General features: G+C 68.1%; 1 protein-coding gene across 1 annotated transcript; it reads left to right on the forward strand.

Moving 5' to 3' along the window:
- Positions 1 to 24,154, forward strand: PPFIA3 (PPFI scaffold protein A3). The gene is given in 33 exon segments (XM_077840547.1): positions 1 to 153; positions 155 to 228; positions 3,190 to 3,298; positions 3,541 to 3,585; positions 3,588 to 3,707; positions 4,184 to 4,258; positions 4,451 to 4,531; positions 4,791 to 5,021; positions 5,251 to 5,286; positions 5,288 to 5,413; positions 7,279 to 7,413; positions 10,076 to 10,088; positions 10,091 to 10,158; positions 10,578 to 10,709; positions 11,598 to 11,660; positions 11,842 to 11,921; positions 14,555 to 14,681; positions 15,035 to 15,225; positions 15,765 to 15,987; positions 16,380 to 16,543; positions 16,795 to 16,940; positions 17,242 to 17,335; positions 17,428 to 17,509; positions 17,921 to 18,121; positions 18,667 to 18,729; positions 18,872 to 18,898; positions 20,741 to 20,916; positions 21,327 to 21,424; positions 21,628 to 21,803; positions 22,115 to 22,183; positions 22,435 to 22,597; positions 22,942 to 23,006; positions 23,104 to 24,154. Coding segments are annotated over 32 exon segments (3,600 nt in total). The 3' UTR covers positions 23,001 to 23,006; positions 23,104 to 24,154.
- The last annotated feature ends 791 nt before the right edge of the window (positions 24,155 to 24,945 follow it).

Raw genomic sequence — 24,945 nt, forward strand, 5'->3', positions numbered from 1 at the left:
ATGATGTGCGAAGTGATGCCCACCATCAGCGAGGACAGCCGCCGGGGCTCGGCCTACGGGCCCGAGGACGCCAACTTCGAGCAGCTGATGGTCAACATGCTGACGGAGCGGGAGCGGCTGCTGGAGACGCTGCGGGACACGCAGGACAGCCTGGGGCACGGCCCAGCTCCGGCTCCGCGAGCTGGCCCACGAGAAGGAGTCGCTGCAGAGACAGCTGAGCATCGCCTTTGCCCCAGGTCAGCGCCCGGCGGGGGGCTGCGGGGCGGGAGCGAGGGGCACCGGCAGGGCTGCGGGGACAGGTCTGGGCTAGCAGGGGGTTATGGGGCGGGAGCGAGGGGCACCGGCAGGGCTGGGGGACCAGGGGGCTGCAGGGCGGGAGCGAGGGGCACCGGCAGGGCTGGGGGGGGCGGGGGGGCTGCGGGGCGGGAGCGAGGGGCACCGGCAGGGCTGCGGGGGCAAGTCTGGGCTAGCAGGGGGTTATGGGGCGAGAGTGAGGGGCACTGGCAGAGGTTGGCCAGTACAACGTAGACCAGCCCTGCCAGCCGAGCAAGCTCCCGCAGCGGCAGAAAACGTGTCTGTGCCAGGGTGGATGCGGGCAGAGGTCGGGCGGTAATGCCGCCCTGCCCACCCCAGCCATGCCAGCGACTCCGCAGCTCCGCTCCCCCCCGCCGATCCCCTCACCGCTGTCGGGGCCGAGACGTAGGCGGCAGGGTCTAGTGGTTAGCGAGCTGGAAAGACCTGCAGGTTTGAGCCCCGCGGGGTCAAGTCCGTACGCCTGTCCTCGGGGTGGTTTGGTGGGACGCTGAGCTCAGGATCAGCGGCTGGTGTTTGCCTTGCTTGGTTCTGGCCACCAGCCCCACCCCGGATGACGTGCCCATCCCGTCTGGGGCGTGGGCGGCGGGGGTTGAGCCCCGGGTAGGGAACAGGTTGATCTGTCATTGGATTCGCTCGTGGAGCCCGGTGCCTGGGTTGGCGGGAATGTCATCCCTGTGGGGACGGGGACCTGGCTGGCGACGCGGGTCTCGCCTGGCTTTTTGTCACCCAGCTTTGGTTTCCCGAGACGGCTCCTGTGCCCCCTGGACAGGTGGGACCCGGTCCCACGCTGCTGGGCCGGCGGAGGGTGCAGGTAACGCTGGGAGGGGGGACGGGACGTGACGCCCGGGGGAGGCGACAGCTGCGTCGTGGTGCGAGGACTGGCTGTTCCAGCAGAGCTGTTCCCGCTCTTGGTTCGCTCCCTCCGGCTGGCCTCTGGGCTGAGGGCAGCCCGCGGAGGGGAGGCTGTGACGAAACAGTGGTTTCCTGTAAAGTTTGTGTCACAACCTAGGCGTGCCTCAGTTTCCCTCCGTGCGTTGCCTTGCTCCCCAAGCGGGATGTGAAAAGGTTAACGCAGGGCCAGAGGGGTGGCTCAAACCCAAACTAACAGGTTTCCAGCGAGACAAAGAGTCGCCCCAAGGACAGACGCTCCAGGAGGGCGCCCGGCGGGCAGGACCTGGGAAGGGAGCTGGAGAACCGGGGCTCAGGGACTGGAAGTGGGGCGCCCGTTTCGGAGGAGCTTGGACCTGTTAGACAAAGGCGGGGACAGAGTGGGAGCCGGAGGCCGACCCAGCTTGGCCTGGCCCGGCCCGGCCCATCACGGTGCTAGATCACGGGTCAAACTCTGCCTGTCGGTGCCAGCCCGTGGAGCAGGTGCCGGCTTGCCCACATCTCGCTCCGGGACGGTGGGGGACGACCGGGTTGAACCGTGGGCTGAACACGGCCCGCCCAAGCGGTGGCTGGCTCAGTGCTCCGGCCTTGGGCGGCTTCTCTAAATCTTCGGGGTTGGTAAGAGCCTGGGCCGGAGTCGGGCCCCCTCGAGGGCTGTTTTGGTGGCGAGTTGGAATAGAGCCGCGGCTTTCATGGTTCAAAACCAGGCGTGGTTTTCGAGCTCGGCGTAAAGGCCACGGCGAGTTTTGTGCCTCTCTCGGCCTGTCCCGGTATGGAAAGAGCCGCTCGGGGTGGTCCGAAGAAACGGGACTGGTGCCGCAGCAGGCCGGGCCGAGCCATCCCATAACACGTCCTCGGGGAGACGCTGGAACCTGGCCGGGGGCGTCCGGTCGGCCCGAAGGGCGTCAGGACCGAGTGAAACTGGCTGTGGTGGGTCCTCGGCGCCGTTCTCCGTCCATCACCTGCCCTGATCCCCCGTGGGCCTGGCCGGGTGAATATCGGGGCAGTATTCGCCGCGGGTCCTCTGATTCTCCTGGCTTGGCCCCGACACGGCAGCGGGTTCCCTGTCTCCGCCGGCGGGACGCCGAGGATCCGCGGGAACGTGGCGAGTTTTCCCGGGGACGGACGTCCCCCGAGGTGTGGGTGTGACGCTCCTGGCGGAGCCCGGCCTACGCCCCGCGCCGGGTGTGAGATCCGGCCTTCGAGCCGACCCGTCCTCTCGCAAACTGCTCGGCCGCATCTAGCCGAGCCTCCGACGGTCCCCCTGGGGGCCCGGGTCCATCTTGCCGGCCCGGTGAGGGTCAGCGGTAGCTGGTCCCGTGTGCCCCCATCCCAGCACCCTGCAGGTGACTGCTTATCCCAGGGGTGCGGTCGCTGACCCTGGGTCCGTCGTGCCTTTGATCTCAAGCTGGTTCCGTAGCAAACGAGGCGACGGTTCGTTAAAGGAAGCTGGCGAGTTGTCTCCGGGGGGGGGAAAGGGAGCACGCGACTGTGACTCTTGGTGGGAGCTGGCCCCAGCGGGAGCCGGGTTCGAGACCTGCTTGATCCCACCCACCCACACTGAGAGCACGCTTGTCTGGCCGTGCCGCAGCCCGGTGCAGATACCTGAGGGCAGGGGGAGGCTCAGTGTCTCCCCATGTTTTGCCCCTTCTGATTCCCCCTCGCCCCCCAAACTGCCAGGGTTTTGGCCCCTCGGTCCCTGGGCCGTTCTCTGCAGTTATGGGGCTGATCGGATTCCTGGGCCTGGGGGGGGGTAGACAGGGGCTGTGCTGGGGGATGCTGCGTGGCGGGGGGGGCACAGGCAGGGCTGGGGGCAGTTTTCTGGCTCGGGGGGGGCAGAGGCAGGGCAGGGGGGGTGGGGGAGGCTCCCTGTGGGCCCAGGATAAAGTGCAGCTGGAATTTTGCCAAGCGGTTTTTAACCCTGCAGTGTGTCATCCCGTCCCCCCCCCCCCCCATCTGTCCGTCCATGCCCCCCACCCCACCCCACCCCCAGGAGTTCGCGGCGCTGACCAAGGAGCTGAACGCCTGCCGGGAGCAGCTGCTGGAGCGGGAGGAGGAGATTTCAGAGCTGAAAGCCGAGCGCAATAACACGCGGGTGAGGGGGGTTCCCCCCCCAGGGTCCGTCCATCCGTTCCCACCTCCCTGGCGGGGGGCGGGGGCGATGTCCGTGTCTGTCCATCCGTGGTTGATTCCCGGGGACTGGGGGGGGGGTGTGTGTCTGTCAGTCCGTGTTGCAGCTGTGGGGGGGGGGTTATTCCATGGCACGGCCAGGGGGGGAGGCATGGGGGAGGCGGGTCTGTCCGTCCGTCCCTCAACCCCCCCCCCACCCCCCCGCAGCTGCTGCTGGAGCACCTGGAGTGCCTGGTGTCGCGGCACGAAGCGGGTCGCTCCGCATGACCGTGGTGAAGCGCCAGGCCCAGTCCCCGGCCGGCGTCTCCAGTGAGGTCGAGGTGCTGAAGGCTCTGAAGTCCCTCTTCGAGCACCACAAGGCGCTGGATGAGAAGGTGGGGGGGGGCATGGCTGGGGGGGGGCTCGGGGTGTGGGGGGGGGGCCTGGTTGGGGGTAGGGAGTTGGGCTTTTGGGGGGGTCCGGTTGGGCGCTGGGGTGGGGGTCTGGCTGGGGGGAGGGTCGGGGTCTGGGGGGGGCCTGGTTGGGGGTAGGGAGTTGGGCTTTTGGGGGGGTCCGGTTGGGCGCTGGGGTGGGGGTCTGGCTGGGGGGAGGGTCGGGGCCTGGGGGGGGCCTGGTTGGGGGTAGGGAGTTGGGCTTTTGGGGGGGGTCCGGTTGGGCGCTGGGGTGGGGGTCTGGCTGGGGGGAGGGTCGGGGGCTGGGGGGGGCCTGGTTGGGCAGTCAGGATCTAGGTGTGATGGGGGGCATGGGGGTTGGGCGCTGGGGTGGGGGTGGGGGGAGGGCGTTGGGCTCGGGCGGGGGGAGGGGGCTGGTCTGATCACAGCCCACTCCCCCCCCACCCCCCCCTTTGCAGGTCCGGGAGCGGCTGCGGGTGGCCCTGGAGCGGGTCGCGGTGCTGGAGGAGGAGCTGGAAATGTCCAACCAAGAGGTACGGGCACCTGGGGGGGCGGGAGGGGGCCAGCACCCCCTGCCTAAAGCTGAATGAGTTGCGGGCGGGGGGGGCACTCCCAGCCCAGGGCACTGCTGCGGGGAAGCTCGCAGCACCCAGGAGTCCCCCGGGTGGGGGGAGGGGCATGGCACTGCTGGGGGAAGTTCACGGCTCCGATGTCTGCCCCGCCAGTCCCTGTCCTTGCGGGAGCAGCTCGCCCGGCGTCGGTCCGGCCTCCAGGACGTGCCGAAGGAGGGGGACGCCCCGACCTGTGTGAGAGGGGCCCGGGGGAGCGGTGGGGGGAGGTTCTGGGGGGAGCTGGGGCTCAAGGGGGAGTATTGGGGGGGGTGGGGCTGGGCGGGGGGTGCGCTTGAGGGCTGGAGATATTGGGCAGGCTCTGGGGGGGTCTGGGGGACTCAGTGGGAGGTGTGGGGATGCTGGGGATATTGGGGGTGCAATGGGGACTGTTGGGGGGGGCTCAGGGTTCTTTGGGGGGGGGCCCCCGGGTCCCTAACATCTCCCCCCCCCCCAGACGGCGGTGGCAGCGGCGAACGGGGCGGGGCCCCCCGAGGGGTGGGCGGGGCGGGCGCCGGAGCCGGAAGAGCTGCTCGAGCGCCAGCGGGAGGAGCTGGCCCAGCTGCGGGACCGGCTCCGGCTTCTCTGCCGGCAGCTGGCGGAGCTGGAGGAGGAGCTGGCGGCCGCCCGGCGCGACCTGGCCAAGGCCCAGGAGGGCAACGCCAAGCTGCAGCGTGACCTCAAGGAGGTGAGCCGCCCCCCCCCCCCTCCCCCCGAACCCCTTCCAGGCCCAAGAGCCCCCCAGGATCCTCGCCCACAAGGCAGGGAGCCCCCCACCCCCGTGCTCATCCGCCCGGGGCAGGGACCCCCTTAAGCCACTGGAGCCCCCTGGGGCATCAGGGCTGGCCCTGGCTTGGGGGGGGGGAATCTGTCAGGCCCCCCCCAACCACACCAGCTGCCCCCCCTCCACCCGCCAGGCTCTGGCGCAGCGGGAGGACATGGAGGAGCGGATCACCACGCTGGAGAAACACCACGCTGGAGAAACGGTACCTGAGTGCCCAGCGCGAAGCCACGTCCCTGCACGACGCCAACGACAAGCTGGAGAGCGAGCTGGCCTGCAAGGAGTCGCTGTACCGCCAGGTCAGAGCCCCCCCAGGGCCCCCCGCTGCCCCCCCAAACTCCCTGGGACCCCCCCCCCATGTGCCCTGCAAGGAGTCGCTGTACCGCCAGGTCAGAGCCCCCCCCCCAGGGCCCCCCCGCTGCCCCCCCAAACTCCCTGGGACCCCCCCAATGTGCCCTGCCAGGAGTCGCTGTACCGCCAGGTCAGAGCCCCCCCCAGGGCTCCCTGCTGCCCCCCGAACCCACTGGGACCCCCCCCATGCGCCCTGCCAGAAGTCACTGTACCACCAGGTCAGAGCCCCCCCAGGGCCCCCCCCGCTGCCCCCCGAACCCCCTGGAATCCTCCCCCCCCATGCGCCCTGCCAGGAGTCGCTGTACCGCCAGGTCAGAGCCCCTCCAGGGCCCCCCCCGCTGCCCCCCCCCAAACTCCCTGGGACCCCCCCAATGTGCCCTGCCAGGAGTCACTGTACCGCCAGGTCAGAGCCCCCCCCAGGGCTCCCCCGCTGCCCCCCGAACCCCCTGGGACCCCCCCAATGTGCCCTGCCAGGAGTCACTGTACCGCCAGGTCAGAGCCCCCCCCCAGGGCCCCCCCGCTGCCCCCCGAACCCCCTGGAATCCTCCCCCCCCGTGCGCCCTGCCAGGAGTCGCTGTACCGCCAGGTCAGAGCCCCTCCAGGGCCCCCCCCGCTGCCCCCCCAAACTCCCTGGGACCCCCCCAATGTGCCCTGCCAGGAGTCACTGTACCGCTAGGTCAGAACCCCCCCAGAGGCCCCCCTGCTGTCCCCAGAACCCCCCTGGGACCCCCCCCATGTGCCCTGCAAGGAGTCAGGGTACCGCCAGGTCAGAGCCCCCCCAGGGCCCCCTGGAAACCCCTCCCAATGAGCCCTGCAAGGAGTCGCTGTGCTGCCAGGTAAGAGCCCCCTCACTGTCCCCCCCAGGGCCCCCCACAACCCCTTGGGATCCCCACTTCCACCAGAGCCCCCCAGGGTCCCCCAGTATTCCAAGCAAGGAGTCGCCGTACTGCCAGGTGCCTGCCCCCCCCACCCGCAAGCAGAAGTTCTGAGGGCTGGACTAACCCTGGGGGGGGGTGTCTCTGACTCTCGGTGCCCCCCCGAGCGAGGAGAAGGGGCGGGGGGGCTGTGGGGGGGGTCTCTGACTCTCTGTGCCCCCCCCCGAGCAAGGACAAGGGGTGGGGGGGCTGTGGGGGGGTCTCTGACTCTCGGTGCCCTCCCAGAGTGAGGAGAAGGGGCGGGGGGCTGTGGGGGGGGTCTCTGACTCTTGGTGCCCCTCCAGAGCGAGGAGAAGGGGCGGGGGGCTGTGGGGGGGGTCTCTGACTCTCGGTGCCCCCCCAGAGCGAGGAGAAGGGGCGGGGGGGCTGTGGGGGGGGTCTCTGACTCTCGGTGCCCCCCCAGAGCGAGGAGAAGGGGCGGGGGGCTGTGGGAGGGGTCTCTGACTCTCGGTGCCCCCCCAGAGCGAGGAGAAGGGGCGGGGGGGTTGTGGGGGGGTCTCTGACTCTCGGTGCCCCCCAGAGCGAGGAGAAGGGGCGGGGGGGCTGTGGGGGGGTCTCTGACTCTCGGTGCCCCTCCAGAGCGAGGAGAAGGGGCGGGGGGGCTGTGGGGGGGGTCTCTGACTCTCGGTGCCCCCCCAGAGCGAGGAGAAGGGGCGGGGGGCTGTGGGGGGGGTCTCTGACTCTCAGTGCCCCCCCAGAGCGAGGAGAAGGGGTGGGGGGGCTGTGGGGGGGGTCTCTGACTCTCGGTGCCCCCCCAGAGCGAGGAGAAGGGGCGGGGGGGCTGTGGGGGGGGTCTCTGACTCTCGGTGCCCCCCCAGAGCGAGGAGAAGGGGCGGGGGGGCTGTGGGGGGGGTCTCTGACTCTCGGTGCCCCCCCAGAGCGAGGAGAAGGGGCGCCAGCTGCAGGAGTGGCTGGAGGACGCCAAGGCGAAGCTCCAGCAAACGCTGCAACGGGCCGAGACGCTGCCCGAGATCGAAGCCCAGCTGGCCCAGCGCGTGGCCGCCCTCAGCAAGGTGGGGAGAGGCGGGGGGCAGGGGGAGAGAGGGGGGCAGTACAGCGGGTGGCTGGGAGGGTCGAGGGGGGGCAGGAAGGGGGGCAGTGGCGGGGGAGGGGGCAGGACAGCGGATGGCTGGGGAGGTCGAGGGGGGGGCAGGAAGGGGGGCAGTGGCGGGGGAGGGGGGCAGGACAGCGGGTGGCTGGGGGGGTCGAGGGGGGGGCAGTGGCGGGGGAGGGGGCAGTACAGCGGGTGGCGGGGGGGTCGAGGGAGGGGGGCAGTGGCGGGGAGGGGGCAGTACAGCAGGTGGCTGGGGGGGTCAAGGGAGGGGGGCAGGAAGGGGGGCAGTGGCGGGGGAGGGGGCAGGACAGCGGGTGGCTGGGGGGGTCGAGGGGGGGCAGTGGCGGGGGAGGGGGCAGGACAGCGGGTGGCTGGGGGGGTCGAGGGGGGGCAGTGGCGGGGGAGGGGGCAGGACAGCGGGTGGCTGGGGGGGTCGAGGGGGGGCAGTGGCGGGGGAGGGGGCAGGACAGCGGGTGGCTGGGGGGGTCGAGGGGGGGGCAGTGGCGGGGGAGGGGGCAGTACAGCGGGTGGCGGGGGGGTCGAGGGAGGGGGGCAGTGGCGGGGAGGGGGGCAGTACAGCAGGTGGCTGGGGGGGTCAAGGGAGGGGGGGCAGGAAGGGGGGCAGTGGCGGGGGAGGGGGCAGGACAGCGGGTGGCTGGGGGGGTCGAGGGGGGGCAGTGGCGGGGGAGGGGGCAGTACAGCGGGTGGCTGGGGGGGTCGAGGGAGGGGGGCAGTGGCGGGGGAGGGGGCAGTACAGCGGGTGGCTGGGGGGGTCGAGGGAGGGGGGGCAGTGGCGGGGGAGGGGGCAGTACAGCGGGTGGCTGGGGGGGTCGAGGGAGGGGGGGCAGTGGCGGGGGAGGGGGCAGTACAGCGGGTGGCTGGGGGGGTCGAGGGAGGGGGGCAGTGGCGGGGGAGGGGGCAGGACAGCGGGTGGCTGGGGGGGCAGGAAGGGGGGCAGTGGCGGGGGAGGGGGCAGGACAGCGGGTGGCTGGGGGGTCGAGGGGGGGGCAGTGGCGGGGGAGGGGGCAGGACAGCGGGTGGCTGGGGGGGTCGAGGGGGGGGCAGTGGCGGGGGAGGGGGCAGGACAGCGGGTGGCTGGGGGGGTCGAGGGGGGGGCAGTGGCGGGGGAGGGGGCAGGACAGCGGGTGGCTGGGGGGGTCGTGGCGGGGGGGCAGGAAGGGGGGGCAGTGGCGGGGGAGGGGGCAGTACAGCCGGTGGCTGGGGGGGGTGGAGGGAGGGGGGTAGGAAGGGGGGCATGGCGGGGGAGGGACAGGACAGCGGGTGGCTGGGGGGGTCGAGCGAGGGGGGCAGTGGCGGGGGAGGGGGCAGGACAGCGGTTGGCTGGGGGGGTCGAGGGGGGGGCAGTGGCGGGGGAGGGGGCAGGACAGCGGGTGGCTGGGGGGGTCGAGGGAGGGGGGCAGTGGCGGGGGAGGGGGCAGGACAGTGGGTGGCTGGGGGGGTCGAGGGGGGGGCAGTGGCGGGGGAGGGGCAGGACAGCGGGTGGCTGGGGGGGTCGAGGGAGGGGGGGCAGGAAGGGGGGCATGGCGGGGGAGGGGGCAGGACAGTGGGTGGGTGGCTGGGGGGGTCGAGGGGGGGGCAGTGGCGGGGGAGGGGGCAGTACAGCGGGTGGCTGGGGGGGTCGTGGCGGGGGGGGCAGGAAGGGGGGCAGTGGCGGGGGAGGGGGCAGTACAGCGGGTGGCTGGGGGGGTCGTGGCGGGGGGGGCAGGAAGGGGGGCAGTGGCGGGGGAGGGGGCAGTACAGCGGGTGGCTGGGGGGGTCGAGGGGGGGGCAGGAAGGGGGGCATGGCGGGGGAGGGGCAGGACAGCGGGTGGCTGGGGGGGTCGAGGGGGGGGCAGTGGCGGGGGAGGGGGCAGGACAGTGGGTGGCTGGGGGGGTCGAGGGGGGGGCATGGCGTGGGAGGGGGCAGGACAGTGGGTGGCTGGGGGGGTCGAGGGAGGGGGGGCAGGAAGGGGGGCATGGCGGGGGAGGGGGCAGTACAGCGGGTGGCTGGGGGGGTCGAGGGAGGGGGGGCAGGAAGGGGGGCATGGCGGGGGAGGGGCAGGACAGTGGGTGGCTGGGGGGGTCGAGGGAGGGGGGGCAGGAAGGGGGGCATGGCGGGGGAGGGGCAGGACAGCGGGTGGCTGGGGGGGTCGAGGGAGGGGGGGCAGTGGCGGGGGAGGGGGCAGTACAGCAGGTGGCTGGGGGGGTCGAGGGAGGGGGGGCAGTGGCGGGGGAGGGGGCAGTACAGCGGGTGGCTGGGGGGGTCGAGGGAGGGGGGGCAGTGGCGGGGGAGGGGGCAGTACAGCAGGTGGCTGGGGGGGTCGAGGGAGGGGGGCAGTGGCGGGGGAGGGGGCAGGACAGTGGGTGGCTGGGGGGGTCGAGGGGGGGGCAGTGGCGGGGGAGGGGGCAGGACAGTGGGTGGCTGGGGGGGTCGAGGGGGGGGCAGTGGCGGGGGAGGGGCAGGACAGCGGGTGGCTGGGGGGGGTCGTGGCAGTGGGGGATGAGCCCACCCCCTGGGCGGCTAGAGTGGGGGCCCGGGCGACAGCTCCTCTTCCCCCGGCCCCCCGGCCAGGCCCCGGAGGGTGGGGCTGCGTGGCTGAGCCCCCCCCGTCCCCCCCCAGGCCGAGGAGCGCCACGGAATTTCGAGGAGCGTCTGCGCCAGCTGGAGGTGCAGCTGGAGGAGAAGAACCAGGAGCTGCAGCGGGTGAGGGGGGGGCCGGGGGGGGGTGTCGCAGGACTCCTGGGTTCTCCCCCCAGCTCTGCTGCCCCTCCCCGTCCCTGGGAGTTTGGAGGGGACTGGGTGGGGGGGGAGGTGGTGAGATGCGGGGGCCCTCCGTGGGTTGCTCTCCAAGTGGGGGAGACGTACTCTGGGGGGTGCTCTGTGTCCACAGGGGGGAGGAGCTGTCTGACCATGGGGCAGGTGCTCATGGGGGGGGCGGGGCCTGTCCCCAGCTCTGGGGGGGGCTTCGGGATATGGGGGGGGGCCCTCTGGAGCATGGGGGCGGGGGGCACAGGGAGGTGGAGGGCTTTGAGGGATGGAGGGGGGCCTGCAGGGAGGTGGGGGGGGGGGCCTCTGGGCCATGGGAGGGGGATCCCCGTGACCCCCCCGCCCCCCCCCCCCAGGCCCGGCAGCGGGAGAAGATGAACGACGAACACAACAAGCGGCTCTCGGAGACGGTCGACAAGCTGCTGTCGGAGTCCAATGAGCGGCTGCAGCTGCACCTCAAGGAGCGAATGGGGGCCCTGGAGGAGAAGGTGGGGGGCTGCGGGTCGGGAGTGAGGGGCACCGGCCGGGCTGGGGGGGGCAGGGCCGGGCTGGCAGGGGGCTGCGGGTCGGGAGTGAGGGGCACCGGCAGGGCTGGGGGGGGCAGGGCCGGGCTGGCAGGGGGCTGCGGGGCGGGAGTGAGGGGCACCGGCAGGGCTGGGGGGGCAGGGCCGGGCTGGCAGGGGGCTGCGGGGCGGGAGTGAGGGGCACCGGCAGGGCTGGGGGGGACAGGGCCGGGCTGGCAGGGGCTGCGGGGCGGGAGTGAGGGGCACTGGCGGGGCTGGGGGGGGATCAGGCCTGGCTGGCAGGGGCTGCGGGCGGGAGTGAGGGGCACCGGCAGGGCTGGGGAGGGGCAGGGCCGGGCTGGCAGGGGGCTGCGGGGCGGGAGTGAGGGGCACCGGCAGGGCTGGGGGGGATCAGGCCTGGGCTGGCAGGGGGCTGCGGGGCGGGAGTGAGGGGCGCCGGCGGGGCTGGGGGGCAGGCCTGGGCTGGCAGGGGGCTGCGGGGCGGGAGTGAGGGGCGCCGGCGGGGCTGGGGGGGCAGGCCTGGCTGGTAGGGGGCTGCGGGGCGGGAGTGAGGGGCGCCGGCAGGGCTGGGGGGGCAGGGCCGGGCTGGCAGGGGGCTGCGGGGCGGGAGTGAGGGGCACCGGCGGGGCTGGGGGGGGGGTCAGGCCTGGGATGGCAGGGGCCTGCGGGTCGGGAGTGAGGGGCACTGGCAGTCCTGGGGGGGCCCAGGGCTGGGCTAGCGGGGGCTGCGGCAGATCTCAGAGGGGTCTGGGGGCTGTGGGTCAGGAGTGAGGGACAATGGCAGGGCAGGGGGGGGTCTGGGACCTGCGGGGGGGGGTAGGGGTCCGTGGTCTCACCCCATCTGCCCCCCAGAACACGCTGAGCGAGGAAATCGCGGACATGAAGAAGCTGCAGGACGAGCTGCTCTTGAACAAGGTATGGGGGGGCGCGTGCTGCCTGGGGGTGGAGCTCGGGGTGGGGGCTGGGCACAGGGGGCTGTGCTGGGGGGATAGGGGGATGCTTGGGGTGTAGGCAGAGTGGGGATCCCAGGCTGGGGGGTTCAGGGTATGGGGAGCTCTGCTGCACTGACCGTGTCCCCTCCCCCACAATCCCCTAGGATCAGCTGCTGGCAGAGATGGAACGGATGCAGATGGAAATCGACCAGCTGCGGGGCCGACCCGTCTCCTCCTACTCCAGGTAACGGACTGATACCGTGTCTCTCTCCCCCCCGTCCGGCTCCCTGGTCCCTGGCAGACCCGGGGCGGGGGTTACTGGGTGGGTTAAAGTGGAGGAGGGGGCTCCTGAGGGCGATGGGAGGGAAGAGAGGGGCTCTGGGGGGTTTCCTCAGGGGGCTTTGGTTTTCTGAGTGGGGGAGGGCAAGGTGGAGAAAAACGGATGATTTAGAAAAGAAACCAAATCCAGGTGTATCGTTGTAAAAACCAGTTCTGGTTGGAACAATAGAAACGAACGAAAACCGCGGAGTGGGACATTCGTGGCCGAGTTTGGCCGGAAGCCGGAGCGGAGTTTGGACAGGGGTTAAAGCCGAATGGGGGAGAAAATTCCCCTCGGTTCAGTTTCTTTGGCTAGGTCCCTTCAACGTCCAGCTCAGCCAAGGTTCGGAAACCGATGGGGGTTTGGAAAAGGAGAGCTGGTTTTCCTCTTCCCATCTCTGCCTGAAAACCCGGAGAGGGAATGAGATCCGTTCACTCCAAACATGGGACAGGCACTGGGACTGCAAACACCCGGTTCAATTCACCGGTCGCGGCTTACTAATTAATAAGTGTTCAACTCAGCCCGTTTCACAAGCAAAATGGGTCTCGCGCGCAGTTTTATTTAGCTAATTTAAAAAAAAAAATGAAAATGCTGGTTTGGTGCATTTTAATTGAATTTTAATTTCAAATCTAGCTTGACACAAATCTCAAGGTTTAAAAAAAAATCTAGTAAAGAGGGAACACGTCGTTCACCATTTTCTAAGGTCAGACGAGATGGAAAAATGACGAATCTGACTATATCTGTGTAATTGCTTAAAAACCCTGCCTAGCTACAGCCTGGGACATTTTGTGTAAAAATTTTCAGGAAATTGATTTTTGTTTGCTACAAAAATTAAAAATGCAGGGTGCAAATCAGTTCAAACAAATCAGTTTTCAGAGTAAATATGAGGGAGCTGCTCTTGGGGGAATTCTGCGCCAAAAAATTAAAAGTTCTGTGCACAATAGTTTCAAATTCTGCAAATTTTGTCAAAATAACACAACATAATCACAGCAGTTTCAATTATTCTTGGTCATTTATTTTAGAATCTCTGTCAGCAAGTACGTCTGTAACAATACAGACAACAAAAAAGATTCAGAAAATGTTTTTTGACAAATAGATTTCTTACTAGGCATATTAATACTGAACTCGGAGCAATAATTCATTTAAACTACAAGACAGAACCATATTTCCCGCACCACCGAGTAGCCGTGCCAAGACTGGGGGAGTCAGGGGTAATGGAGGAGCTGAGGGAGAGGGAAGTAATTTCTGGGAAGGAGCCTTGGTGTGAACAGTATGGAACAGGTTATTTTGCGGGGTGGGGAGGGATTGTTCGGGAGCTTCCCCCATGCAGACCCTGGCTGACCCCTAGCCTCTCCCATTCAGTCAGGCAATGTGTCCCTCCACCTCCACTCAGGCACCCACTCCCCACATCCCTATGTAGCCCTGCAACCCACCCCCATCTGGCCCTGTACCTCCCTCCCCACTGTGGCCCTGTGCCTCCACTCCCATTCATCCCCTGCCCCAGTCTGTCCTAGCCCTTATGAGCCCCTGTCTGACCCCTCAGCAGCCCACACTGTCTGTCTCCCCATAGCCCCTGTCTCCTGACCTGGCCCGACAGGCTCTGCGAAGAAGGCTCTGCAGGCTCTTTCTCTTCCCTAGCTTGCTGGGAGCTGCTGCTTTGTTCTGTTACCACAGTGCCCTCCGGTGGGCAAAAGGTGGAACTGCAGCAACTTTTCAGCCAAAGCTTTTTTGAGCAAACAAACTAAAACTATGCGCAGCTCATTCGTTCTGCGCACGCAGGAGTGAAGAGAAAAGTGAAAGCTGCGAAAAGCGCTTTTACGCTATACGTTAGCTGTACACACATCGACGCATCTGTGTCTTCCACTCCAGCACCGTACGCTAACAGAGAGTCTCGCAGTTACCGACTTTACTGTTCACGGGCTTTTCCTAACAGAATCAGTATTGTCCCACGCATTCAAGCGGTTGAAAATTCAGGGGAAAATCCATTAAAATCGCCCTTGAATAATAGCTCTTGAGAAAACGCTGGGATTTTTCCTTAACCCCTGAAGAGACAGGGCCTCGGCTGTCGCTAGGCTTGGCAGGTCCGGTTTTTAATTTGTTTTTAAATGTGGAATTCACGGTGAACCGAGACGGAAATTCACTGCGCAGCAACAGAAGGGGAGGTCGGGCGGCCAACGTGTTGCTTGGGCTGGAGGATCTTTCCCCAACGTGCGATGGGGGACAACTGGCGTCCGAAACGGTTTTAATTGTCTCCCGTTCATTGCCTGACTTTCCCGCCCCTTAACCACCCATCTTTTCCCGTAGCTGTGAAAATGGGAATCGATCCAGATTGGGGAAAAAAATGCTTCAAACCAATCACCCCACCCCCCCAAATTTTGTGCAACTGAGAAAATAGGGTGATGAAAATTGGGGTGTTACCCCTTGCAGCAAACTCCCCCCATGTCTGCTCCCCAGCCCCCATTGTGTCCCCTGCCCCAACCCCTGGCCAGGTGGCTCACGCAGCAGGTGGGGAAACTGAGGCAACAGCCACTGTCCCGAACACAGTACTGTTCCCGCAGGTCCCTGCCGGGCAGTGCCCTGGAGCTGCGCTATTCCCAGGCCCCCGCCCTGCCCGCGGACCCCTACGCCGGCGCCCCCCGCAGGCACAAGAAGGGGCGCTGGGCCGTCAAGGATGAAGCCACTAAGGTGATGGGGCGGTGGGGTTAGGAGGCGGGGGACTGGCTGGGTGGGGGCAGGTTTCTGGCTGCTACTAACTGTGTCCTTTATCTCCCCCGCCCCGGATCTGCCCCCACCCCCGGTGAGTACTTCACCATCTCCTGCTATTGGGATGGAGGGCAGGGCTGGAGGGGTGCGGGGGGGCAGGGTTGAGATCACTTCCCACCCCTGGTGGCCCCCAGGAATTGGGGGTGGGGCCCTGTGCTGCGGGGCGGGGTGCTTTGGGGGTGGGCGGGGGCCGTTGTGGGGTGGGGCCTGTGCTGCAGGGCAGTTGTGGGGTCTCCCCCCATCTCCTCCTCCCCATCTCCTCGCAGGCCCCCCAGGAGTGGGAGCGGGCACAGCAGGCGGGGGGGCTGGCCCAGCCCTTCGAGGGGGGGCTGGATGGGTCGGACGAGGAGGAGCGCGACCCCCTCTTCGGCTCAGCCGACCTGCTCTCGCCCAGCGGGCAGACGGACGTGCAGACTCTGGCCATAATGCTGCAGGAGCAGCTCGAGGCCATCAACAAGGAGATCAAGTGAGACACACCCCCCCCCCCGCCCCTGGGACCCACCTTCCGCTCTCGGGACCCCCCCACACTGTGCGGGGACCCCATCTGAACTCCTATGGGACTGCCGCCCCCAGGGACACCCCCTGAGTGCCCCCATGAACCTCCCGGGGAACCGCTCTAAACCTCTACGGGACCGCCACCCCCTAGGACCCACTTATCGCCCCTGGGGCTCCCTGAGCGCCCCCCCCCCGAACCCGCACCCCCTGGGAACCCCACATCGCCTCAGGGACCCCATCTGAGCCCCCAGGGACCCACCTACCACCCTGAGGGACCCCCTTTGAAACTCCCAGGACCCACCTAATCCCCCGGGGATGCCCTCTGAACCTCCTTGGGACCCCCACATTGCCCTGGGAACCCCACTCCCTGGGACTCACCTGCCATCCTCGGGGACCCGCTCACATCATCCCTGGGGACCCCTTCTCCATCCCCCATAACCACCCCACAGCCAAGGGATCCCCCTGGGGCCCCTGCGGCTGGCCCCCCCGTCACGGCTGTGCCCCCCCCAGGCTGATCCAGGAGGAGAAGGAGTGTACGGAGCTGCGGGCCGAGGAGATCGAGAGCCGGGTCAGCGGCTCGGCGCTGGACGGGTCCCTGGGCCGGTACCGGGCTGGCGCCTCCATCCCCCCGTCCGTCACCAGCTCCACCCTGGCCAGCCCCTCGCCCCCCAGCAGCGGGCACTCCACCCCCCGCCTGACGCCCCACAGCCCCGCCCGCGAGGGGGACAGGATGGTGAGTATCAGTTCCCCCCCCCAGGCACTGCCAGCTCCCCCACAGTGGGGTGTCCTCCTCCCACCCCCCAGCAGATCCCCATCCCGCCCCACCCCCAGCGGCTGCGAGCTCCCCCCCACCAGCAGGGTGTGTCCCTCCTCGGGCAGCTCCCCCTCCCCAGAGGGTGTCTCACCCCTGGGCACTGCCAGCTCTCCCCCCAGCGGGGTGTTGTCCCCCCCACAGCGGGGTGTCGTTGTCCCCCAGCACCATCAACGGGTTTCCTTCCCCCAGAGCAGGGTGTGTGTCCCCCACCAGCACCTTGAACTTTCCTACAGCAGGCCCATCCCCGCCACGGACAGGACCCCAGTGCAGCGTGCTTCCCTAAGGCAGTGCCCTCTGCTTCCCCCCCACAGAACCACGTGCCCAAGGAGGAGGGGCGTGGGGTGGAGGAGAAGGCCCTGGTGCCCTGTGAGACGCTGCCCCCCGCCACCCCCCGCACGGCCCGGCTGGAGCGGGTGAGCCAGGCACTGGCGCTGCAGGCCGGAGCCCTGGAGGACGGCCGGGACCTGAGGGCAGGGTGAGCCAGGGAGTTCTGGGATGGGGAAGTTGGGGGGAAGTGACCCAGAGGGGAGGGGGGGTTCTGGGATGGGGAAGTCAGAGGGCAGAGACCCGGGGGGGGGGGTGGAACGACACGTTTTGGGGTGGATCAGCAGAGTGCTGTCATTCACCCGGGGCAGGGACCCAGGGTGGGGCTGGGAGTGGTCAGGGGATGAATTATTGGGGAGCAGGGGCACCGTTAGCCTGTATTGTTCCCCCACCCCACCCCAGGCTGCTTCCCGACGGGGCCAACAGCAGCCAGGACTCGCTGCACAAATCCACCAAGAAGAAAAGCATCAAGTCGTCCATCGGGCGCCTCTTTGGGAAGAAGGAGAAGGGGCGGCTGGGCCCCCCAGGCCGCGACTCACCCTCCCTGCGTAGGTGTCCGTCCGTCTCCCGCCCCTCGCGGGACCCAGGTGTCCGGGCCCCGGGATCCCCTCCCCCAACACACACACCCTGCTGCAACCCCCTCGCCCCTCCCAGACCTGGGGGAAGAACCCAGGAGTCCTGGCTCCCAGCCCCCCCCTGCTCTAACCCACCCAAACCCCGCTCCCCTCCCAGAGCCGGGGAGAGAACCCAGGCATCCAGGCTCCCTGGCTGGGTGTGGGGGGGGTTGGGCTGGCCAGCAGTCGGGATGCGGAGGGAGACGCTCACTTCTTTTCTCTCCCCCGCAACAAGCCGGGACCCCGTCGGACGAGACGTCCCCTGCGGACCCCCTGGGTCTCTCCAAGCTGGCTGGGCCGGTGGACAAGGACCGACGGAATAAGAAGAAGTGAGTGGTGGGAGGGGCAGGGGGCTATGGGCAGGGGATGGAGGGCGGGGGGGGGTCCCCTCAGTCTCACCCCCCCACTCCTGCCCCCTTAGGCACGAGCTGCTGGAGGAGGCCTGTCGCCAGGGCCTTCCCTTCGCCGCCTGGGACGGACCCACCGTCGTGTCCTGGCTGGAGGTGATGGTGGCACGAGGGGGCCGGGGAGGGGCAGCGGGCTGGGACCCAGGCGTCCGGGAAAGAAGTTGGGGGGGGGGGCAGCGGGTTGGGACCCAGGTGTCCGGGGAAGAAGTGGGGGGGGGAACAGCGGGCTGGAACCCAGGCATCCGGGGGAGAAGTGATGGGGGGGAGGGGGGGGCGCGAGGCTGGAACCCAGGTGTCCGGGGGAGAAGTGATGGGGGGGGGGGGCGCGAGGCTGGAACCCAGGCGTCCGGGGGAGAAGTGATGGGGGGGCGGGCGCGAGGCTGGAACTCAGGCGTCCAGGGAAGGGGGGGGAACAAGGTTGGAACCCAGGTGTCCGGGGGGGGGGGTGAGTGGGGGGGCTCCGGGCACCCCCAGGCGCTCTAACGCCCCCCTCCCCCGCCCCGGCAGCTGTGGGTGGGGATGCCGGCCTGGTACGTGGCCGCCTGCCGGGCCAATGTGAAGAGCGGGGCCATCATGGCCAACCTGTCGGACACGGAGATCCAGCGGGAGATCGGCATCAGCAACCCGCTGCACCGGCTCAAGCTACGCCTGGCCATCCAGGAGATGGTGTCGCTCACCAGCCCCTCGGCGCCCGCCAGCACCCGCACGGTATGGCCCCCCTGGGGTCCCCCCGGTGCCCCCCACCAGCACCCGCATGGTGTGGCCCCCCCGAGAGCCCCCGGCGCCCTCATCAGCTTCCATCTGCCAGCATCTGCACGGTACAGCCCCCCCAGCACCCCGGTTGCCCTCCTTCCACCCGCCAGCACCTGCAGGGTATGGCATCCCCCAGCACCCTGCTCCCATCAGCTTCCACCCGCCAGCACCCACACAGTACGCCCCCCCCCCCCCCAGGGTCCCCAAACCGGTTCCCCCCAGCACCCCCTCCCATCAGCTTCCACCTGCCAGCTCCAGGCCCCCCTCGGGTCCCCACAGTGCCCACCCCACTTGGCTCCTGCCTGGTACAGCCCCCCACGGCCCCACCGCCATGGTGCCCACTGGCTCCTGCTCCGTGCGGGCCTGCGGGTGCTCCTGCCCCACTCCCCACAGCGCCTGGAAGGCTGGGACTGTCCCCTCCTAAAGCGATTTAATGGTGAAATCTCTCTCTCTCGCCCACCCCGTGTCCTGTGCCCTCGTGACCTGACCCCCCCCCCCAGTCCACGAGCAACGTGTGGATGACACACGAGGAAGTGGAGTCGCTCACGGCCACAACGAAGCTGGTGAGTGAGAGTCGTGCACAGGGGGACACGGGGGCGAGGGGGGGGCATTGCTGACCCTCGGGGGCTGGAGGCGCCCAGCTCTGGGGTGCGCGGCCGGGCACTAACCGCTCTCTCCACCTTCCTTCCCACTGCGCCCGCTCAGGAGAGCAAGGAGATCAGCTGGGAGCAGGTAGGGGAATGGAGCCGCTGGGCAGGACTATGGACTGTGAGGGCGTGGCCCAGGCTGGGGTGGGCGTGGCCATAGGTTTACCACATTTCAAATCTGCCCTGGGTTTCCTGTAGCCGGTTGTCCCGGAACGGGCCGGTTCTGATGCGAACGTTTGGTCTTTGCGGGGGAACGGGGGGTATTGCGATTGCTCGCCCCGTCGCCCTGACCTCCCGTTCTTTTATATATGCCTCGCACGTCTCCTCGCTCTCGTGCGATGACGCCACCCCCCCCCTCGCACGCACGTGGCGTGCACACACGGGGTGGGCGGACAGCTGCTGTATTTCCAACCCTTGTGAGCTGCATATGTGGGAATGTGGCTGGGGGGCACGGGGGGGCGGGGCCTAGGCAGGGGGGCGGGGCCGAGGGGGGGCGTGGATATGTGAGGATGAAGCCCAGCGCTAGGGGTGGCCTACCCAGTGTGTGGGCGGGGCCTAGGCAGGATGTGGGCGTGGCTGGGAGGTGGGCGGGGCCACACGTGCTCTGTCACTCATGTTTCTAGGTCAGTCCCTGGCTTTTCTACCCAGCCATGGGGCGTCCCACTGACCCTGTGTCATGGGGGGAGAAAGGAGGGATGGACTGTCCCATTGTCCCTGTTTTGGGGGGGAGGGATGGACTGTTGCACTGTCCCTGTTGGCGGGAGGGGGGGAGGAAAGAGGGATGGACTGTCCCATTGTCCCTGTTTTGGGGGGGAGGGATGGACTGTTGCACTGTCCCTGTTGGCGGGAGGGGGGGAGGAAAGAGGGATGGACTGTCCCATTGTCCCTGTTTTGGGGGGGAGGGATGGACTGTTGCACTGTCCCTGTTGGCGGGAGGGGGGAGGAAAGAGGGATGGACTGTCCCATTGTCCCTGTTTTGGGGGGGAGGGATAGACTGTTGCACTGTCCCTGTTGGCGGGAGCGGGGAGGAAAGAGGGATGGACTGTCCCATTGTCCCTGTTTTGGGGGGGAGGGATGGACTGTTGCACTGTCCCTGTTGGCGGGAGGGGGGAGGAAAGAGGGATGGACTGTCCCATTGTCCCTGTTTTGGGGGGGAGGGATAGACTGTTGCACTGTCCCTGTTGGCGGGAGCGGGGAGGAAAGAGGGATGGACTGTCCCATTGCCCCAGTTTCGGAGAGGAGGACGGGGCGGGGGGGGGAGGAGGGCTACATTGTCCCACTGTCAGGGGGGTGGTCTTTTTGGCAGTATCCTGCACATCAGCCCTTCCTGCAATCTGTGTTGGTATCTGTGATGTTGGCAGTGAATTGTGGGCTTTGGCTTAATCCCTCTGCAGCGGGGGGGTTGGGAGGACACAGGGGTCAGAGGGTGTACAGCGGGGTCATGGGGCAGGGACGGCTGTTGGTTGCTGGGCAGCAGGGTCAGAGGTCAGGGATGTTCGGAGGTTGGGGGAGTGGTGGGGAAAGGTCCCGGGTCCCAGCGCAGGGAGAGGTCAGGGGTCAAAGGGTGAAGAGGTCAGGGGCTAGGAGGCCATGAGGGATGTAGGACAGGGTGAGAATTTGGGAGTTGTGCCAAGGTCACAGTGTAGGGGTGAGAGGTCATAGAGCAGGTCGCAGTCTCAATAAGGGGTTGCAGGTCATAGGAGGTCATGGGGTGGGCAAAAGGTCAGGGGTCGCAGGGCAGGTGAGAGGTCAAAAGGGTGGGGTAAAAGGGCAGGGAGGTCACAGTGTGGGTCAGGGGTCAAAGGGCAGGGAGGTCACCGTGTGGGGTCAGGGGTCAAAGGGCAGTGGGGTCGCAGGGTCACCGCTGGGGTCAAAGGGCAGGGGGCGCGCGAGGAGTCAGGCGCTGACGTGTTCCCCCCCCCGGCAGATCCTGGCCTACGGCGACATGAACCACGAGTGGGTGGGGAACGACTGGCTGCCCAGCCTGGGCCTGCCCCAGTACCGCAGCTATTTCATGGAGTCGCTGGTGGACGCCCGCATGCTCGACCACCTCAACAAGAAGGAGCTGCGGGGCCAGCTCAAGATGGTCGACAGCTTCCACCGGTGAGAGACGGGGGCTTCCCCCGGGCCCCTGCTCCCCCCGCGCTGCCCCCCCTTCCCAACAGGCCCCCTCGCTCCCCCCGCGCTGCCCTTCCCCCACTGCCTCTCCCGCTCCCCCCACGCTGCCCCTCCCCCACTGCGCCTCCCCCCGCTTCTCCTTCTGACCCTCCACCGGTGAGAGACGGGGCCCTTGTTCTTCCCCCCCACATGCTGATCTCAGCTTCAACCCCCTAAACGGCTGATCTACTGAACCCCACTTCCCCAGGGCCTCCCTAATCTCTGAACCCTTGGGGGTGGGGCTTTCAGTAGCTGCCGGCAGCCCCATGGGATGGCAGGGAAGGTGGGGGGCTCCCTACCTCTAACTTCCCTTTCCTGTCCGCCCCGCCCCTCCCCTCCCCCCGTCCCACCCCAAGGGTGAGTCTTCACTACGGGATCATGTGCTTGAAACGCCTCAACTACGACCGCAAGGAGCTGGAGCAGCGACGGGAGGAAAGTCAGAACCAGCTCAAAGGTATCGCGCCCCCCACCCCCACGGACAGCAGGGGCTGCGGGTCGGGAGTGAGGGGCACCGGCAAGGCTGCGGGGAGCCCAGGAATGGGCTAGCAGGGGGCTGTGGGTCGGGAGCGAGGGGCACCGGCAGAGCTAGGGGGAAGGCAGGGGGCTGCGGGTCCAGACTGAGGGGCCCCATGTGACCCTGCCCCCCCTGCCCCCCAGACGTGATGGTCTGGTCCAACGAGCGGGTGATGTGCTGGGTCCAGCTGATCGGGCTGAAGGAATTCGCCAACAACCTGGCGGAGAGTGGGGTGCACGGGGCGCTGCTGGCCCTGGACGACGCCTTCGACTGCAGCGACCTGGCCCTGCTCCTGCAGATCCCCACGCAGAACACCCAGGTCAGTCCAGGAGGGGCCTGGGGGGGCAGAGGAGCAGAACTGGGGTGGGGCAGGAAGTGGGGGGGGAGGGATAGGGGGAGGGGAAGGGGGCTGGGGAGCAGAGGGGCGCGGGAGCTGGGTGGGAAGGGAGGGGGGAGCTGGGGGCAGGGCAGGAAGAGGGTCTGGGGGGTGCCTGTCTTCAAGGAGAGCCCAGGCTTTGATCTGGGGGTTCAGAGGGGGTGCAAGGCCTGATAGGGGTATTGGGGAGGAGGGGGCCCCAATGGCACCTGATCCTCTGTCTCCCCCCACCCCCCCTTTTCTCTGGGCTGCAGGCGCGGCAAATCCTGGAGAAGGAATTTGGGAATCTCATCGCTATGGGAACGGACCGGCGGCTGGATGAGGTCAGAACCCCCCCCCCACACACACACACACCCCTATGCCTCCCCCCCTTGAAACTTCCTCCCTGGGTGCTGGCCCCCTCCCCGACTCTGTCATCCCTGACTCCACAGAACAGGCCCTCCACACAATGCCCCCACCTGGCCATGGGCCCCCCAGGAATCATCCCCTCCCCCGGCCCAGTCCACGCTGTGTTTCAGGGCCGGGAGAGGGGTGCCCAGGCCCCACCCAGCTCTGTGACCTCTGACCCCCCCAGGACAGTGCCAAGACCTTCAGCCGCTCCCCATCGTGGCGGAAGATGTTCCGGGAGAAGGACCTGCGGGGGGTGAGCCCCGACTCAGCCGAGATGCTGCCCCCCACCTTCCGCGCCACCACCATGGCACCCCCCAGCGTGCAGCTCCGCAAGGTGCAGCCCGAAGGTATGGGCACGGCACTGCTCTGGGGGTGGTTGCAGCCTCCGGGTGTGGGAGAGGTCCCTGGCAGGGGACGCTGCTGTGGGGAAGCTCGCAGCGCTGTGTGGGAGGGGGGCGTGTCCTGGCTGGGGGCGGGGGGGCTTGCCCTAGCTGGGGGCATGGCTGTGGGGAAGCTCGCAGTGCTGGGGGGGAGGGGGCGTGTCCTGGCTGGGGGCACTGCTGTGGGGAAGCTCGCAGCGCTGGCTTAGTTCTACCCTAGGATTTCTGGTGCCTTTACCCTGACGATCCCAGCTCGGGGGGCGGGGGGGCTGTTGTGTGACCTCTGATCCCTCCTTGTCCCCCTCCCCCAGGAAACTCCCTGGCCAGCCAGCGGGGAGATGGTGTCTCGGTGCGAACCTATTCCTGCTAGCACTGGGTGAGTGTGGCCGGGGGGGGGGGGGGGAGATACCCTGTCCCAGGGGCTGCTGGGGGTGGGGGGGAATCCAGTCTCATTCTCTGCTTTCCCCCCCCAGGTGCCAGGGACCCACAGACGGACGCTGCTGCTGGAGGGGGGGGTTCTGCCCCCCCTCCCAACGAGGGGAGGGGCCTACATCTGTTCCCTCCCCCAAAAAACCACTCCTGCCCCAGCCTGCAGGGGACATTGCTGCTGCTGTGGGTGGGGGACACCCCCGGACCTGTGGACACTGAGGAGGTACCGGGGGGCCGAGCCCCCCCCGGGAAGGGGGAATCCGGGGCATGACCCCCCACACCTGTCTGTTTGGAGTTTATTTGTTATTGTTCTGTCAAGGGGGGGGAAGAATGTGAATGGGGTTAAAGGCCCCCCCAGCCTTGTAGCCCCCCCTCCATGCCTGGCCTAGAGCCCCCCAGCCTAGCCCTCCCCCTCATCAATCCCCCCCCTCTGGATTTGTAGCCCCCAAGTCTGGTATCTCCCCACCCCCCATGGTGGCATCCTGTATCCCCTCCTCACCCCAGGCCCTCAAAGGGTTAACTCTGTGCTGCTAAAAGTGGGGGGGCCCCATTGGCCCCCCTGAACCCCATCCCCCTATGGGCTGCTTCCTGCCCCCCTGGGCTGGGCCACCCCCTGCTTTACCCGGGTGGGGGCTTGCCCTCCACTCCCAAAAGGCCAAACAACCCCCCCCACAGCAGGGGGGGGGGAACATCACCCCTTGGGGGGCATCAGCCTGAAACAAAGGCTGCTCTGTTGGGGGGGGATCCTTATCCCCCCCAGACTGCCCCAGAGGGGGCTGGGCTTCGGGGGGGGGAGTGTCAAAACATGGAGAGAGGGGGGCACTGCGGGTGCTAGCCTGGGGGGCCGGGCCCGGGGGGCTCTGGCCTGGCGGGGGGCTGGCCTGGGGGGGGTTCCTGGCCCTGGGGGGCCGGCCCGGGCGCTGTACCATAAGAGTTGTATTTTCTGTGCATATCTGTGGCGTGGCTGCTGGTGGAAATGACTTTTGCTGCCGTTTAACGAACCTTCGTTTAAGGCCCCCCCCCCAGTTAATTTAAGTTTATTTTTGGGGCCCTGTTTTTATTTGGGGGGAGTCAGGGGGGGTTTTGCATGAGGGGAAAAAACGGAGGAAAAACTTTACAAAAAAAATGCTGTTGCGGGGGGGGGGGCCGTGACAGCCGGTCCCCCTTGCCGGGGGCCGGAAAACATTTAAAAAAGAAAAATGTTTATGAAAAAAACCTGCTTCATTTGTCCAGCGCCGGGCGGGGGGGCCCTAAAACCCAGCACGGGGTGGGGGGGCCCTAAAACCCAGCGCCCCCGCCTGGGGGCCACGTCCCAGTGCCGGGTGGGGCAGGAACACCCAATCTCCCCCCAACGGGTGCTGCGGGTCCACCCTTGCAAGGGATCCATATACCCAGCCGCGTGCCCCACCCCAGAGCTACCCGGCTTGGGGGGGGGTGCTATGACTCCTCCTCCCCACCAAAAAAAAATATCTCAGGTGGGGGGAAGGGGGCCAATTTTATTCACAGGGAAACAATCACCAAAGAACAAAACGTACAACTTGGCGGGGGGCGTGGCACTGGTGGGGGGAGCAGGGCAGCGTCGGGGGGGGATGAGATGGGGGCATCAAAGAAGGTAAGTGGGGGGGCAAAGTAGCACAGCGCCTGGCCGGGGTGGGGCTATAGCTCTGGCTCCCCCCCCACTGCCCTCTGAGCAGGGCTGTGACTCCCCCCTCAGGGCCTTGTTGGCACTGGGCACTGGGGGGGGGTGACATGGGGCAGTGCAGTGAGCAGTGCGGGGCTCGTGTACCCCCCACACACACACCACCCCCTCCCCTGGCAGGGCCACCTGCTCCTTAGCCCCCTTTAACCCCTAAGGGTCAGAGGTCAGCCAGCTTCTCTCCCCTCCC

This window comes from Eretmochelys imbricata, chromosome 23 (genome assembly GCF_965152235.1).
Source record: "Eretmochelys imbricata isolate rEreImb1 chromosome 23, rEreImb1.hap1, whole genome shotgun sequence".
Taxonomy (NCBI): Eukaryota; Metazoa; Chordata; order Testudines; family Cheloniidae; genus Eretmochelys; species Eretmochelys imbricata.